The 17,953-nt window shown below is 36.0% G+C and overlaps 2 protein-coding genes across 4 annotated transcripts in view; one reads left to right on the top strand and one right to left on the bottom strand.

Moving 5' to 3' along the window:
- Positions 1-10,770, bottom strand: part of mettl15 (methyltransferase 15, mitochondrial 12S rRNA N4-cytidine) — a 104,942-nt gene extending 94,172 nt beyond the window's left edge. For 2 of the 3 annotated variants that reach the window (XM_079866906.1, XM_079866908.1), the window contains exons 1-2: positions 10,637-10,770; positions 9,902-10,181 (exon numbers count right to left, since the gene is read on the bottom strand). In XM_079866906.1, the coding sequence (XP_079723032.1) occupies positions 9,902-10,147 (246 nt within the window). In that variant the 5' untranslated portion in view covers positions 10,148-10,181; positions 10,637-10,770. Of the gene's footprint in view, positions 1-9,901; positions 10,182-10,393; positions 10,596-10,636 lie in introns of those variants that run through there. The other variant, XM_079866907.1, reaches the window with a different exon arrangement.
- Positions 10,771-12,541: 1,771 nt separating this feature from the next.
- kif18a (kinesin family member 18A) overlaps positions 12,542-17,953 on the top strand; it is a 40,226-nt gene continuing 34,814 nt past the window's right edge. The window contains exons 1-3 of the mRNA XM_079866900.1: positions 12,542-12,720; positions 13,343-13,715; positions 17,030-17,187. Coding sequence (XP_079723026.1) covers positions 13,397-13,715; positions 17,030-17,187 — 477 coding nt within the window. The 5' untranslated portion in view covers positions 12,542-12,720; positions 13,343-13,396. The remainder of the gene's footprint in view (positions 12,721-13,342; positions 13,716-17,029; positions 17,188-17,953) is intronic.

The following is a 17,953-nucleotide window of genomic DNA, read 5'->3' as shown; positions in this document are numbered from 1 at the left end:
ATCCAGTTGTTCCAAACGTAATTTTTTTCCAGGCTAATTTGGTGGCTAATGAGGCTGCTCTAGTTTGGTTAATTTATGGGCGAGTGGAAGGTGAAAAGGCCCAGAATGGGAGAGAATAGAGAGAATTAACAAAGAATTCCATCTTTCCCTCGGCTCTTTCCCTCTGTCAATGGAAGCTTCTATAAGAAACAAAACAGGATAATGAAACACTGAAAGATTGTTTCATATATATATATATATATATATATATACAGTGAGGAAAATAAGTATTTGAACACCCTGCTATTTTGCAAGTTCTCCCACTTAGAAATCATGGAGGGGTCTGAAATTGTCATCGTAGGTGCATGTCCACTGTGAGAGACATAATCTAAAAAAAAAATCCAGAAATCACAATGTATGATTTTTTAACTATTTATTTGTATGATACAGCTGCAAATAAGTATTTGAACACCTGAGAAAATCAATGTTAATATTTGGTACAGTAGCCTTTGTTTGCAATTACAGAGGTCAAACGTTTCCTGTAGTTTTTCACCAGGTTTGCACACACTGCAGGAGGGATTTTGGCCCACTCCTCCACACAGATCTTCTCTAGATCAGTCAGGTTTCTGGGCTGTCGCTGAGAAACACGGAGTTTGAGCTCCCTCCAAAGATTCTCTATTGGGTTTAGGTCTGGAGACTGGCTAGGCCACGCCAGAACCTTGATATGCTTCTTACAGAGCCACTCCTTGGTTATCCTGGCTGTGTGCTTCGGGTCATTGTCATGTTGGAAGACCCAGCCTCGACCCATCTGCAATGCTCTAACTGAGGGAAGGAGGTTGTTCCCCAAAATCTCGCAATACATGGCCCCGGTCATCCTCTCCTTAATACAGTGCAGTCGCCCTGTCCCATGTGCAGAAAAACACCCCCAAAGCATGATGCTACCACCCCCATGCTTCACAGTAGGGATGGTGTTCTTGGGATGGTACTCATCATTCTTCTTCCTCCAAACACGTTTAGTGGAATTATGACCAAAAGGTTCTATTTTGGTCTCATCTGACCACATGACTTTCTCCCATGACTCCTCTGGATCATCCAAATGGTCATTGGCAAACTTAAGACGGGCCTTGACATGTGCTGGTTTAAGCAAGGGAACCTTCCGTGCCATGCATGATTTCAAACCATGACGTCTTAGTGTATTACCAACAGTAACCTTGGAAACGGTGGTCCCAGCTCTTTTCAGGTCATTGACCAGCTCCTCCCGTGTAGTTCTGGGCTGATTTCTCACCTTTCTTAGGATCATTGAGACCCCACGAGGTGAGATCTTGCATGGAGCCCCAGTCCGAGGGAGATTGACAGTCATGTTTAGCTTCTTCCATTTTCTAATGATTGCTCCAACAGTGGACCTTTTTTCACCAAGCTGCTTGGCAATTTCCCCGTAGCCCTTTCCACCCTTGTGGAGGTGTACAATTTTGTCTCTAGTGTCTTTGGACAGCTCTTTGGTCTTGGCCATGTTAGTAGTTGGATTCTTACTGATTGTATGGGGTGGACAGGTGTCTTTATGCAGCTAACGACCTCAAACAGGTGCATCTAATTTAGGATAATAAATGGAGTGGAGGTGAGATTTTAAAGGCAGACTAACAGGTCTTTGAGGGTCAGAATTCTAGCTGATAGACAGGTGTTCAAATACTTATTTGCAGCTGTATCATACAAATAAATAGTTAAAAAATCATATATTGTGATTTCTGGATTTTTTTTTTTTTTTTAGATTATGTCTCTCACAGTGGACATGCACCTACGATGACAATTTCAGACCCCTCCATGATTTCCAAGTGGGAGAACTTGCAAAATAGCAGGGTGTTCAAATACTTATTTTCCTCACTGTATATATATACATTGTACCTACTTTTACATTTTTTATATATATATATTCTGTGACATCTATCTTCACATTTCAATAGAGCACAACAATTCCTTTTCTCCATACAAAAAGACTTGCTATTTAACTTACATTGAAACAATTTACATTGTAAACATTTTTTAATTATGTCATGTCAAATTTAAGCAGACAGTACCTTTGTTGGATTTTCAAGTATTATTTAATTTTTTTTTTAATGTTATGAATAAATCTCAGAGCTGGTTGTTTTGGTTTAAGGACTCTTTTTTATTAAATGTTTAAAATCAAATTGCTTAATGGAGAAAAATGAATGGGAATAAAAACACTTAGGAAGGAAAGGAAATAAAATACTTCTGGAAACAAGGCTGCAGAAAAAAAGTCAGTGGTCTTTTTTGTGCTCTATAGGAAGGTGCTAAAGCAGTACAATGTCATGCTTGAAATCCCCAAAATATCACAAAATTCAGTTTTGCAATGGCTCTAGGTGGTAAGCTAAATATGGGTAACCTTCCCTCAACTGTTTCAACAGTTCCCATGGCAATAGGAAAGTTGGCGTGGGCCACCACACATGTTGGTGACACCTGTAAGTATAGAATGAGAAATGAAGTGTGCAGCCATTCTTACTGGAATTTTTGTGGTAATTATGCTGTTGCAGGTACAGTAGCAGTAGTGAATTGGGAGCACAGGAGAATAAAAATTAGGGGAAAAATAACGTGATTGTTGTCATAAGCGGATGTATACAAGCAAAATATTGTCAAACAAGTATAGCACAGACCATATGCCGTCACCGTCACGGAGCATTCAAGGGCAATCCCGCTTACAGAACCAATTTTGATGGATTGTCAGTGAAATCTCTACTCTGCAGCTGCCGTTCCAGGGGGTGACGCGTGAAAACCCTTCACCTGTGCTGCTATCCATTCCTGGATAGCTGCGTGGGAGGTGGCCGGCTGAAAGCCTACATTTACCCACTTTACTGTAATTGCTGCATTTACTCTTTGATTGCCTAAGAGCTCCATTCATACTCACTCCTGCCTTGTTGGATGAGAGCTTCTGCAGTGGGGTTGATTGCTTTACAATGGCAGATCAAAATATTAGAGTGATCCCTCTGAGCAGTCACAGTAAGCGTTTGACTAACAGTTATTATTACGCTGTCTGTCAGAGTAATAATAAAGGAGGCTAAATTGGTAATTATTAGAAGAGCATGAACCAGCTCTTTTTTTCCACATTGAACAATTTGCTGCTTGCTTTTTACATTTTGAGACTAAACGCTTCAAGCAATAAAACAGATCTCTACTGATTAGAAGACTAAAGTCATGGAAGTAAAGGCACATCTTGAAATTCTGCTGTAACTCCCACTTAGCATTAAAATCAGCACAGTACAGTATGTTAAATACAATAATACCGGCATGATCTTTCCACATATCACATTACTCTTATTGTCTAATCCCAAATTTATAAAAACAAATTGCTTTATACATACATATATATATATATATATATATATATATATATATATATATATATACACACATATATATACATATATATATACAGGTGCTGGTCATAAAATTAGAATATCATCAAAAAGTTGATTTATTTCAGTAATTCCATTAAAAAAGTGAAACTTGTATATTATATAGACTCATTACATGCAAAGTGAGATATCTCAAGCCTTTATTTGTTATAATTTTGATGATTATGGCTTACAGCTTATGAAAACCACAAAATCAAAATCTCAGAAAATTAGAATATTACATGAAATCACACAGTAATTACACAGTGATACCATGGTCATTGAACCAGGTTTTGGTTATTTTAGCAGTGTGGGCAGGTGCAAATCCTGCTGGAAAATTAAGGAAGCATGAAGTGCTCTAAAAATGTCCTGGTAGACGGTTGCGTTGACTCTGGATTTAATAAAGCACAGTGGACCAAAGTCCTCTTTTCTGATGAGAGCAAATTTTGCATCTCATTTGGAAACCAAGGTCCCAGAGTCTGGAGGAAGAATGGAGAGGCACACAATCCAAGATGCTTGAAGTCCAGTGTGAAGTTTCCACAGTCTGTGTTGGTTTGGGGAGCCATGTCATCGGCTGGTGTTGGTCCACTGTGCTGTCCACTCAACGCAGCCGTCTACCAGGACATTTCCAGAGCACTTCATGCTTCCTTCAGCAGACAAGCTTTATGGAGATGCTGACTTCATTTTCCAGCAGGATTTGCACCGGCCCACACTGCCAAAATAACCAAAACCTGGTTCAATGACCATGGGATTACTGTGTAATTACTGTGTGATTTCATGTAATATTCTAATTTTCTGAGATTTTGATTTTGTGGTTTTCACAAGCTGTAAGCCATAATCATCAAAATTATAACAAATAAAGGCTTGAGATATCTCACTTTGCATGTAATGAGTCTATATAATATACAAGTTTCACTTTTTTAACGGAATTACTGAAATAAATTAACTTTTTGATGATATTCTAATTTTATGACCAGCACCTGTATACATATATATATACACACATATATATATACATATATATATATATATATATATATATATATATATATATATATATATATATATATATATATATGTATATATACACATATATATACATATATATATATATATACATGCATATATATATATATATATATATATATACACACATATATATATATATACACACACATACACGTACAGTGTTGGTCAGAATTATTTGCCTTCTTGGTAAATATGATCAAAGATGGCTGTAAAAAATAAATCTGCATGCTTAATCCTTATGATATTTTATTTAAAAAAAAAAAAATTTAAATTGACAGATGAAACAAAAAAAACAAAAACAAAAAAACTTTTTGGCAGCAAACACTTAATATGGGTTTAGTTCATACAGGGATAAAAAAAAGTACCACGTGCAAAATGAAATTAATGCTGTGGGCCTAATTTTCTGCCAGAGGTCCTGAACATCTTGCTCAGATACATGGCATCATGGATTCGATCAAATACCAACAGATAAAAAATCAAAACCTGAACACCTCTGCTAGAAATCTTATAATGGGCCATGTTTGGATCTTCCAACAAGACAGTGATCCAAAAACAAACATCAAAACAGAAATGGGTCACTGAGCACAAAACCAGACATCTGCAATGGCCATCCCAGTCCCCAGACCTGAACCCTATAGAAAATAAGTGGGCTGAACTGAAGAAAAGAAGCGCCAACATGGATCTGGGAACCTGAAGGATCTGGAGAGATTCTGTATTAGGGTGGTCCTTATTTTTAAAGTATCCAATTGTCATGCTCTTAACCCTTCAAATTGTTCCTTTATATAAGAAAATACAGCATGCCAATTTTTATGGCAGTAACATAATAATTACTGGTAACTCAATAGCTTTAAACTTTCTGAGATTTTGATGATTTTCGTAAAAACAGATCATTTGATTTGGTATTGTACCTGGCTAGTAAAATTCCCAAAAAATCTCCATAAAAGCATCTAAAGCACCATATATTCCTAAATATGTATTTTAGATACATATCTCAGTTTACTTATTGTAGAAACTAAATCCAAATTAATCCATCCATGACCCGGTTTAGCAGATTTACCTTTTCTGGTGGAATCAATACATATTTCTATTGATGATCACCTTGGTTATTGTTTGGGTTTAGAGCACATTTTTTGGTTTAAAAAATTACATTACATTCCTTGAAATTGACCCGGAACTTTGGCCGAATCAAGCAGATTATCAGGAGGCACAGGCAACCATGCAATAAAAGTAGTCAATGATCACGCCGAGAGAGGAGTGGCTCTGATTCAAGAATACAATGGCTATCTCACACACTCTGAAGCACAATTGCAGTTTCTCCTTCATGTGGTGGAAGATCACTGATGGATCTATCCAGACTGCAAAAAGTCAACACTGGCTGCTGAGCATCAGAAATGAGGGATTGTTGAAAACTTTGTGCTTTTTTGAGATTGTTGTCATTGTTGTCATGTCAGTGTTGCTCTGATTTCAATAAAATGTAGTTCATTTGCAGCAACTTTTAATATTACTTGCATATCACAATAACGCCGCACAGCTTAACATTGGCAATCTTCCACATGATTGAGCTACCTCTAAATATCATTTTTTTGTCAACATTTTTGCATATTTCTAATTTTGAAGTTAAAATGAACAGTTTAAAAGGTTAAGACACTAACATTTTGCACACAAAAAAAATTGGACTTGATAAGGACCACCCTATTCTGTATGGAGGAATGGTCTCTGATCTCTTGTCAGGTGTTCTCCAAACTCATCAGGCATTATAGGAGAAAACTCAGAGCTGTTATCTTGGAATGTTCTCCAATGTGTTTTGGAGAAAAACATTTATTTCATGTGATTTTCCCCCCACTTTAAATTATTTTACTTCAATAAAAGGTTAGATTTTTGCATTTTAAATCAAATATGAAAAGGATAAACAATGCAGATTTATTTTTTACACCCATCTTTGATCATATTTACCTAGGGGGCAAATAATTCTGACCAGCACTGTATACGTAGGCTATATATATATATATATATATATTGTATATATATATTTATATAGTACTGTGCAAAAGTTTTAGGCATGTTAAAGGGGTCATATAATGCCATTTTTGTGCAGGCTAATATGATTCTTTAGGGTCTAAATTAAAAGTTTGTAATATACTTTAATTAAAAATTATCATTAGTATTGTAAGAAAACACTCATTTTACCTGGTCAAAAACAGCTCTGTTTTCAGCACGCCGTTTAAGTGCATGTGTCTTTAAATGATAATGTACTTTGCTGACCCCGCCCCTCTGTTCTGAGTGTACACCGTTTGAAATAATAACACAATAACCATAACGCGTTGTTCATTATAAACTTCGGATTATGAATTATATTGAGAACGTCGTACATAGAAAACATGCCGTAATGTACCCTGAGTGTAAACCTTAGCCGCATTCATCGTGAAGCGTGCTCGCGAATTGCAAAGATTAATATAAATATTAATATAAGGTTAATAAAACGTTACACTCACTTCTTCTTCTGGAGGTGCAGCAGGAACACGAATAGTTGGTACCGATCCTTTTTTCAGGAGCAGTTTCTTAGCAAAACCAGATTTATATTGACCTCGTTTGTAAAGCAGTCTGGTGTGTGAAATGATTCGCGCAAACATGAAAGCATTGACGTTGATCGTGGGGAATATTCCCTTCGAAAACAAACTCAGCCACTGCGTCTTCAGTGGTTCGGATTTAGGAACATCAAAATGACTGCTGTGTTCCTTATTACACCCAAGAACAGAACACCACAATCGCTTAGACGCCATTCTGCTCATAGACAGTGCTCCAACGTATCAACAATGACGCGCGGACTATGATTGACAGCTCGCTCACGAGCGAGGGCGGGTCTGTGTTGAAACGCTGCTGTCAATCAACAATCGTGGGAGGGGCGTCGATTTTGTGACGTCAAAAAAAAACACTGGATGGATTTTTATCATTTTATGATGGTTGTGTACAGGCACTGCCAACACACATTTAGGTACAATCAACTTATAAAAGTTCTCAAGTCTCACGCATTGACCATGAGACACATGCAATTCAACCAGTTCACATGCTCACACGCCACACCGTGTATTTCTCACGCTGAAAAGGCAATGCCAGCCAAGTTGTCCTCGGCCACCGTACGTTCGTTACTAGATAACCAACAACATCGCGCGAACACACGTGGTGATGGAGAAAGTAAGTTGGAAGAAAGCTCGTCTAACATTTTTAGGCTAGAACATTTAATATACTGTATAGCCCATCGTATACATTATTATTGATGCAGTCAAAAACTCTACAACTAACGTACTTTGCAACCAGGCCAGAAGCTTTGGCTCAGTTTGGCTAGCTTACGTTATCTGAAACTAAGGGAAATGTTAGTGGGTTAGTCGGACTCGATGATGGTGAGATCAGATCATCCTGGCTGTTGTCAGATTCCTTGTGCATACAGAAATCTCACTGGATTATTACAATTAATGGCAAAAATAATGTTTGGAAATGTAAACTGATATTTCCTACTGACACACTACAACAAAAGATATAAATAACTGACTTAAAACCATTTTTTTTGGGGGGGGGGGAGATATTAACATGCCTAAGACATATCTTTTTACTTTTTCTGCACCAAATTTGAATTTAATTGGCCATTAGTTGAAATGGATTTTGAATTGGAATGACAGGAAGATGAATTTACTCAATTGCAATTCAACAAATTTCAACAGGTAATTCTGGGATATTGTTTAAAAGACATGATTTAAAAGTTTTTAAGTTTTTGAAAACAATTTGTTGACATTTGTTAACATGCATCATGAATTAATGATCAGTACATTTACAGCATTTAATAATCAAGGCTAATGGTACTTTCTATGCATATTAATACATTTTATAATATTATCAAGTTGTACAAATTAACATTAATGTATGAAAAATGAATTATGAATTACTGAAATGAAACATGAATTACTAATGAATAATAGAATATTTATAAACTAACATTAAACTAGATTAATATATAGTGTAGAAAAAGTTGTTTATTGTTAGCTAATGCAATAAATAATGTTCACAAATTGACTTTATTGTAAAGTAAACATTTCAAAATTTTAGACACGGCTGTCATGTCAACATTCAAAGTTAATCTTAACAAACTTTCTTAAATTGCACTTATTTGAGTTTTTATGAATTTCAATTCATTTGAATTTCCTTCCTTAAATTCAGTTTTCAGTTCTATCTCTTGTTTGCCACTTCAATTCAACTTCAAATTCAGAATATAAAAAGCATTCTCAATTCAATTCTAAATGGCGCACAACCTCGTTGCATACACAAACACATCTGTGAGATGCATTCCTTATTAAAGCACAGACGGTCTCATTATTTTTTATTTGATTATTTGGTTAAACGCAGGCCTTTGGCAGGCTGTCTCTGCACCAGTTGGCCCATGGGCGGATAGTGAAGTTAAGAGGTGCAAACCTTAGTCAGGAATGGTGTGGTACTGTGGTGCCCCACGATCTGCCAACAACCCAACAGTGGTGCCATCACTGACTCAGTCACTGACCCGGAGCCCCCACCTGCATGAGCAACGATTTGAGCGGTAGGACCCAGCGATGCCCATCTCAAGCTGCCCACTAGAGCAGAAGGCCCTTTGACTCACGCCCATCTGGCCTGCTCGCACGTTAGAGTACGCCAAGGTCTGTGAGCACTCTGCTAACTTCCCTACCCTTCCCAAGAGGGGACAGTTAACAAATCGGGAGTCCTAAAAGTTTTAGTGACAAACAACTTTTTTTTCTTGTCAAGACGGCATGTGGTTAACATGGCGATGACAAGTCAACATTCCGCCTCCAGGTTTTCCCACATACATACACAAATACACAAACACTAAAGTTCAATGTTGCACCCTGTGTAGGAGTTAAAAAGGATGCACGTTATGGTCTTTTTCATTAATTATTTCCATCTAAACATGTCACGAATCACATGATTTCTGATGATACTGCTATTCGAAAAGATATTTGGTAGAGGGTAAATATTCGTCAATATTTTGCATTTATTCATTTAGCAATTTGCAATCTTATCTCATGAAATCAGACTCAATAACTAAATTGACTAAAAAAATTGCAAATATTGTACCTTTAGGGGTACAATACAGCTTGTCACTGGGGCAGTGCCGTTATAGGGGCATACCTTATTTACCCCTAAAAGATTCATTCATACTAGTACATTAAAGGTACATACATATTACTACTCTAATGTACTGTACTAATATGCACCTTTTAGTGCTAGATAAAGTACCATGTTGTACCACTAAATGTACAATTTTGCACTTTTTTTCTGACAGTGTAGGTCTTTATGCACGGAATCATTACAGATTCAGCCACAAAAAAATATAAGTCCAAGATGCAGATGACACAAATGTGACCTCACAAACTGCTAGATATACATGTATAGTCAGTGTAAACACTTTATTTCAGTGAAAGCTGACTTCAGATAAAGAACTGACAGACCTGCCCGGGTTTGATGTCCAGAAACTGCAACACTTCCTTCACCATGACTGGTGTGTGTAAGGGTCTCTCGCTTTGGGTTGACATCTCTGAATTTTTTAACTCAGAATCAGGGTTTGAAGGCATTGAGCCAGTATAGGGCCTCAATGGATGCCACAACTTTCTCCTACATCGTCTGAACATTCTGGAGCCGTGGTCAGGAATCACGTCTTTACAAAGTCCCAATGTCCATTTGCAAGGTGTAACCATGAAAAGATATATAGTTTGTTCGTTTTCTGTGGTTCTGCACAGAAAAGAGGACAAAAAAAGGTATGAGATATAATGAGAATAATACTGACAAGCTGTATAATCCAAGATATATCATTTTTGCAAGTGTCATTAAGGTTTAATTAAAAAACGGTGATATTTTAAACTCACAATCACTTAAAAATGCAAATATGGTGTGAACATGCAAAAGTCATAATATAAACTACTTTCTTGTACATTTAATATTACCCATCAGTTTATAATTTGTAAATGTCACAGCCTGAGAAACTCCCGCCAATATGATACGAGACACAAGGACACGTGCAGGACGCCAGAGCAAGGGTTTTTCAGGGATGTGTTTGTGATCAGATTTTAAAGAAAGTGCATGTATTTGTTGTCATGTCTGTCAACACGTGATGTATTTACAGACAAGCGTCTCCGCACACCATACAGTATAATATTCAAAGGTCAGTTCGTAAACATAGAACTTACTATGCAAACAGATAAAACAATACAGCAGGTTGTGAATGATTGATTAATCGCTATATACTAATAAGCAAGGTTGTTTGGTCCTTTATTCAGCGTGGAGGTTCATGAGTGCAGCTGTGACAGCTCCCGGAAGAAACAAGAAATGATGATTTTGTGTTCCTCCTGCAAGTAGGATGAGCACAATACACTGAGATACATTATAGCGATATTTTACATATGCAGAATGTGACTAAATTCATATGCGACACTTCAATTAATGTTCATCAGATGAATCACAATTTCTCAAACTATACACACACACACACACACACACACACACACACACACACACATATATATATATATATATACAGTACAGGTCAAAAGTTTGGAAACATTACGATTTTTTTATATTTTTGTAAGAAGTCTCTAATGTTTATCAAGGCTGCGTTTATTTGATCAAAAATACAGAAAAAAAACAGTAATATTGTGAAATATTATTACAACTTAAAATAATAGTTTTCTATTTGAATATACTTTAAAAAATTATTTATTCCTGTGATGCAAAGCTGAATTTTCAGCATCATTACTCCAGTCTTCAGTGTCACATGTGACATCCAGTCTATCACATGATCCTTTAGAAATCATTCTAATATTCTGATTTATTATGTGTTGGAAACAGCTCTGCTGCCTGATATATTTGATGAATAAAAGGTTAAAAAGAACTGCATTTATTCAAAATAAAAAAATATATTCTAATAATATAAATCTTCTTTACTTATCACTTTTTATCAATTTAACACATCCTTGCTGAATAATGATTTATTTTAAAAAAAAAAAAAAGAAAAAAAAATACTGACCCCAAATTACAGACCAGTAGTGTATATTGTTGTTGTGTTTTTTTTTACTTTTTATTCATCAAAGTATCCTAAAAAAGTATCACAGGTTATGAAAAAATATTAAGCAGCAGAACTGTTTCCAACTTTGATAATGAATCATCATATTAGAATGATTTCTAAAGGATCACGTGATAGACTGGAGTAATGATCCTGAAAATTCAGCTTTGCATCACAGAAATAAATGATAATTTAAAGTATAATACATTGAAAACCAATTATTTTAAATTGTAATAATATATCACAATATTACTTTTTTTCTGTATTTTTGATCAAATAAATGCAGGCTTAATGAGCAGAAGAAACTTCTTTCAAAAACATTAAAAATAGTAATGTTTCCAAACTTTTGACCTGTACTGTATGTATATATATATATATATATATATATATATATATATATATATATATATATATATATATAGTTGTCGGGAATGTGTCGGGAAATTTTTTTGGTTTGGTTTGGTGAAATACTTTTAATTTGTTTCGTTTAATATTACAATACAATTTAATAATCAATCAGTTAAATCAAAATGGGGCTTTGGGTTTTTCCACATGGCATAAATGTGACTACTGCCATATGTACATGTTTCAAGATTATGAATATATGAAAATATGGTAGTATCAGGATTATACAGTAATCAGTGTATTTTTCCCCCTGAAGCTTTGAAACGGCAGTCGTGTGTTGTCTTCATGTTTAATCAGTCAAAGCGTTTCTATCTTCTTTTTATTCAAATACTTTGAAACATCATCGGGGCAAAATAGATCAGTGAAATCACTGTGTGCTGTAAAAAATGGGCTCTTTTTAGATCCTTAAAACTGAAAAGCTAATTTTAGTCGCAGGATGTGGAACCTAAATTACATTCCGCGAAGTAACATTCAAAGTACGCTCATAACTATCACTTTAACTGAAATCTGCTATATATTACATTTTTTCGAAATCATATTGTTCAATGTAATTATATATTTTATGCAATATTGCACCGTAAATAAAACTCTCATTCGCCTAGAACCAGTCATAGCGTCATACGTCCCTGACGTAAGAATGCGCTCATCCAATCAGATGCAGGGACGCAACAGCAGCTTGTGTTTGAAATATTCGCGCTTATGGGTTTGAGTTTGCTTACTATCAGCTCAAATGTAGACTTTAAAAGTACAAATTTCTCTTAATACCATAGCCAAATCATTCGCCGTAGATTCCGATTGTATCAGATGGTAGGTTATACACATTTTATTGCGTTAACTTGATCTTTTGTGATTCAAATGAAATGAATGAGCAGTTAGCTGCAGCTTTAGCGCAACGCTAGCAGATGCTACTAACTAATGCTAATAATAGTTTTAAAGTAACTTAACGTTATATCAACTAAACTTTATAGACGAATGATATAGTCAAGCGTGTAATGAATGTAACTGGCCTTGTGTTACTGTGCGATTAAAATGAATTGGCACCAAATCTGGTTTGCAGTATGCTGGTTTGGTTTCAACAATGGCCTTAACTTATACTAAAACATCCTGCGTAAGTTACAGTCTATGAGAGAATTTTATTGGCTGATATGCAGTATGAGGCTCAACGTTAGTTTTCTTATGTTGAGCCCCCTTCTGTTAGAGTTTATTTATAATGGTATCAAGCCACAATAAAACAAACTAATGTATGTTTCCAGCATGTCTTGACACTTAAAAGTAAATAACGTTAAGTGTCATAGGATTTGTTTTTGTTTTTCCCTACATAACTGAATAATTATTTGTAACTTGCTCTTTTTCTTGTATTTTATTTCCAATACTGTTAGATTGTTTGAAATCGCCCTGTTTATAAAAATTATTCTCTTTTGTTGTACAGATACACAAACATCAAGAAGCAGAGATTTTCAGTGGGAAGCTGTAAAACAAGACAATGTCAGATGTGGAGGTGTGCAGCCACGTGAAAGTGGTGGTTCGTGTTCGTCCTTTAAACAACAAAGAAAAGGATGGAAATTGCAAGAAGGTTGTCCATGTTGTTGACAACCACATGCTTGTCTTCGATCCTAAAGAGGAAGAAGTGACATTTTTCCGGGGACAGCGGGTAGGCAACAGGGATGTGCGAAAGAGAGCCAATAAGGACCTCAAGTTTGTATTTGACAGCGTGTTTGGTGAGGACTCTTCACAGCTGGAAGTTTTTGAGAACACCACTAAAGCAATAGTGGATGGTGTCCTGAATGGCTACAACTGCACTGGTGAGACATTTTATTTCTCTTCACTGAATCTGAAAGTAACTTTCTGTGCCATGTACTTGGGTTCAGCAGTAAAACCAGGATTTATTATGCAATTTTGGGCTGACAGTCTTTGTCTTGGCATAAAAGTTTTTGAAGTGCCTGATGCCTTTCTCACATTTTGTTACTGCTACAAGAGCAAGGCCGTTTTTTTTGTTGTTGTTGTTTTTCATTCCACCTTGCTAGAGGGATCTTTTTCTCAAAAGCATCGTAAGCCTAAGTAGAACTATTGACACCAATGGTCTCTACGATCAAATCGGCATACAATATGTTTGGGAAACACACCCATGGTCATTTATAAATGTGTCATTTTTAGATGCAATTCTTTATTGTCACTATTTGATACTTAATAGAAAAGATTGAAATATCCGCAACACTGCTTACTCCCATATTTTAATAAAAAAAGCAACGTTTCGACCCTACTGGGTCTTCTTCAGGCAAATGGTAAAGCACATTTGATACAGAGATATGTAGGCCTTACAATCAACTGACCCACCCTGTGATTACAATTAGCTTGATTGGGTCTAAACAAGCCTAATGACCCCACTCATTATTGAATTAAGAGAACAATTGCATAGAAAAAACAATCAACATACACAGGAAACAATTCCATATATATATATATAAGTTAACCCCAACAACACATATTAACCCCACAAAAAGAATTTTTTTGGGAGAAAAAGCCCCACATATGCATATAACTTGCTAAAATGTAGTCAGAAACAGGAAATTACCTAAACAATCATTAAATACTCACATACATGTCATGTATATATATAAACCCACAATCAATTACATAGGCTACATAAATACAAATTATATTATGACATATAACATGGCAAAGCCATACATTATAAGAATGGCTTTATATCAAACTCTTCATTCAGGCCATAAGGAGACATTGTGTTTAAATAATAAATCCAAAAAGTTTCCCGTTGGAGAAGCCTTTTACCGTGATCTCCTCCTCTAAACGGTTTATTGACCCGCTCTACCCCGATATATCTAAGGGCGCTGACATTATGCCCAGCTAATTTAAAATGAGCGGCAACAGGACTGCGTTCATCTCCTTTTCTGATGGTGCTTCTGTGCTCACTGATTCTAGTCCGTAGCGCTCTCGTTGTTTTACCAACATATGATAACCCACATGGGCAGCTGATTAAATAAATAACATGTGTGGTGCTACATGTAATAGTGCCGCGAATAGATAATGTCTTACCAGTGTGTGGATGATTAAAATTTTTTCACTTATACGTGTACGAGCACTGGGCACAACTGCCACATCTATAATTGCCATCTGGCATGCTAGGAAAAGGCGTTGTAAGTTGTGGACGTATGTCGTTCTTAACTAGATGGTCTTTTAAGTTAGAAGCACGCTTAAAAATAAGCTTAGGCTTTTCTGGGAAAACTTTGTTTAATTTAGGGTCCGAATCAATAATATGCCAATGTTTATAAACAGATCCTCTAAATTCTGACACAAGTGGAGAATATTTTACACAACATAAAGGAGACTTATTTGGGTTTTTTGTGCGTTTATTTGATCTAAGGCACTCGTCTTGCGTTATCTGATCAAAGCGTGCTTTGGCTGAATTAACCCACTCTTGTTTGTACCCTCTGTTGAGGAATCTTTTTGTCAAGTCCGCAGCTTGCTTTGAGTAAGATGTGTTATCGCTGCATATTCTGCGTGCACGACTAAACTGACTGATTGGTAGACTTTTGACCAATGGCCTGGGATGAAAACTATCCCCATGCAGTATAGTGTTGCGATCCGTAGGCTTGCGAAAAAGATCAGTTTTTAAACTCATACCATCTTTATATATCTGAATATCAAGAAAACTGATGCATTGTCTGTCATATTCCAAGGTAAATTTCAAATGTTCGTTACAAGAATTCAGATACTCATGAAAAACATTTAATTCGTCCACTGTGCAGTCAATAATCAGAAAAATATCGTCAATGAATCTCTTGTAAAATAAGATCTTAGAGTAAAAAGAATTTCTCTGATGCAGCACAAATTGATTCTCAAAACGACCCATATATAAACAGGCATAATTAGGGGCCATTTTGCTTCCCATGGCAGTGCCTTTCTTTTGAATATAAAACTCATCTTGGAAGCGAAAAAAGTTATTAGTAAGAACTATGTTAGCCAAGTCTAATATGCACTCAGTGCTAGGTTTTAGCTCAACCTTACTTAGAGAGAGAAAATACTGAAGTGCTTCTAGGCCACCATCATGCGGAATATTTGTGTACAAACTCTGAACATCAAAAGTGACCAATAAACAATCATCAGAAATAAGATCAAAGGTTATGGGTTATCATATGTTGGTAAAACAACGAGAGCGCTACGGACTAGAATCAGTGAGCACAGAAGCACCATCAGAAAAGGAGATGAACGCAGTCCTGTTGCCGCTCATTTTAAATTAGCTGGGCATAATGTCAGCGCCCTTAGATATATCGGGGTAGAGCGGGTCAATAAACCGTTTAGAGGAGGAGATCACGGTAAAAGGCTTCTCCAACGGGAAACTTTTTGGATTTATTATTTAAACACAATGTCTCCTTATGGCCTGAATGAAGAGTTTGATATAAAGCCATTCTTATAATGTATGGCTTTGCCATGTTATATGTCATAATATAATTTGTATTTATGTAGCCTATGTAATTGATTGTGGGTTTATATATATACATGACATGTATGTGAGTATTTAATGATTGTTTAGGTAATTTCCTGTTTCTGACTACATTTTAGCAAGTTATATGCATATGTGGGGCTTTTTCTCCCAAAAAAATTCTTTTTGTGGGGTTAATATGTGTTGTTGGGGTTAACTTATATATATATATATATATATATGGAATTGTTTCCTGTGTATGTTGATTGTTTTTTCTATGCAATTGTTCTCTTAATTCAATAATGAGTGGGGTCATTAGGCTTGTTTAGACCCAATCAAGCTAATTGTAATCACAGGGTGGGTCAGTTGATTGTAAGGCCTACATATCTCTGTATCAAATGTGCTTTACCATTTGCCTGAAGAAGACCCAGTAGGGTCGAAACGTTGCTTTTTTTATTAAAATATGGGAGTAAGCAGTGTTGCGGATATTTCAATCTTTTCTATTTAGTAGTCCTTTTTGTCCAGCACCTGCCAGATGTTGGGATGTGCACACAATAATCTCAACACTATTTGATACTTCTCAGGAAATCAGACTGTTCAGATAGCTCATGTCATTATGGCAGTGGTATAGCTGATCAAGTTTATTCCTAAATTTGTGTCTTTTCATTTGGCCAGTGTTTGCTTATGGAGCTACTGGAGCCGGAAAAACGCACACCATGTTGGGCACTAGTGATACCCCAGGAGTGATGTTTCTCACTATGAAGGAACTGTTTGCTCGTATGGACCTCATCAAGGAGGACAAAGTATTTAACATAGCTTTTTCTTATCTTGAGGTGAGGTTTCAAATTTATTTCCACTGACTGTAAACAGTATTGTGCATTTATTAATTCAGGTTTATTGTAGTTTAATACCTCTTGATAGCTGGAGGATTTTAGTATTTTATGTGTCCATCACTGATATACTCTACCATTCAAAATTTGGGGTCGGTTAATTTTTTATGTTTTCTTTTTTTAAATGATTCTGAAAGAAGTCTCTTATGCTCACCATCAGCAAGGCTGCATTTATTTGAACAAAAATACAATAAAAACAGTAATATTGTGAAGTATTGTTACAATTTAAAGGGGACCTATTATGCCCCTTTTTATAATATGTAATATAAGTCTCAGGTGTACCCACCCAGAATGTGTCTGAAGTTTCAGCTCAAAATACTCTACAGATCGTTTATTATACCATGTTGTAAGCTAAATGCCCGTTTTGGAGTGGAAGGAAAAATAGCTGTTTTCATGCCTGTATCATTAAATGCAAATGAAGTATATATCGTGCCTCAGATACTCTGCCAAAAACTTAAACATCTGTTTGGTTTTGATTATCTCTATCGCGGTCACGCTCACGTGACATTGCAGTTCTTCGTCATCATGAAAGTTTATTATCTGCATGCGTTTTAAAGCTGTATCAATCTAAACTTATTAAATATGGTTTTCTGAGAACACACGCACAAGAAGCTGGATGTCAGATGGCGTGTCCCGTGAGTATTAAACTTAGTTCTCTTTCACGTCTTATTGCGCTTAAACTGTCAAATGCACTCAGGGTTATGTCAAA

The sequence above is a fragment of the Squalius cephalus genome (assembly GCF_949319135.1).
Source record: "Squalius cephalus genome assembly, chromosome: 3".
In the NCBI taxonomy this organism is placed as follows: Eukaryota; Metazoa; Chordata; class Actinopteri; order Cypriniformes; family Leuciscidae; genus Squalius; species Squalius cephalus.
The sequence above is the reverse complement of the archived record's forward strand: the minus strand, read 5'-3'. Positions and strand labels throughout refer to the sequence as shown.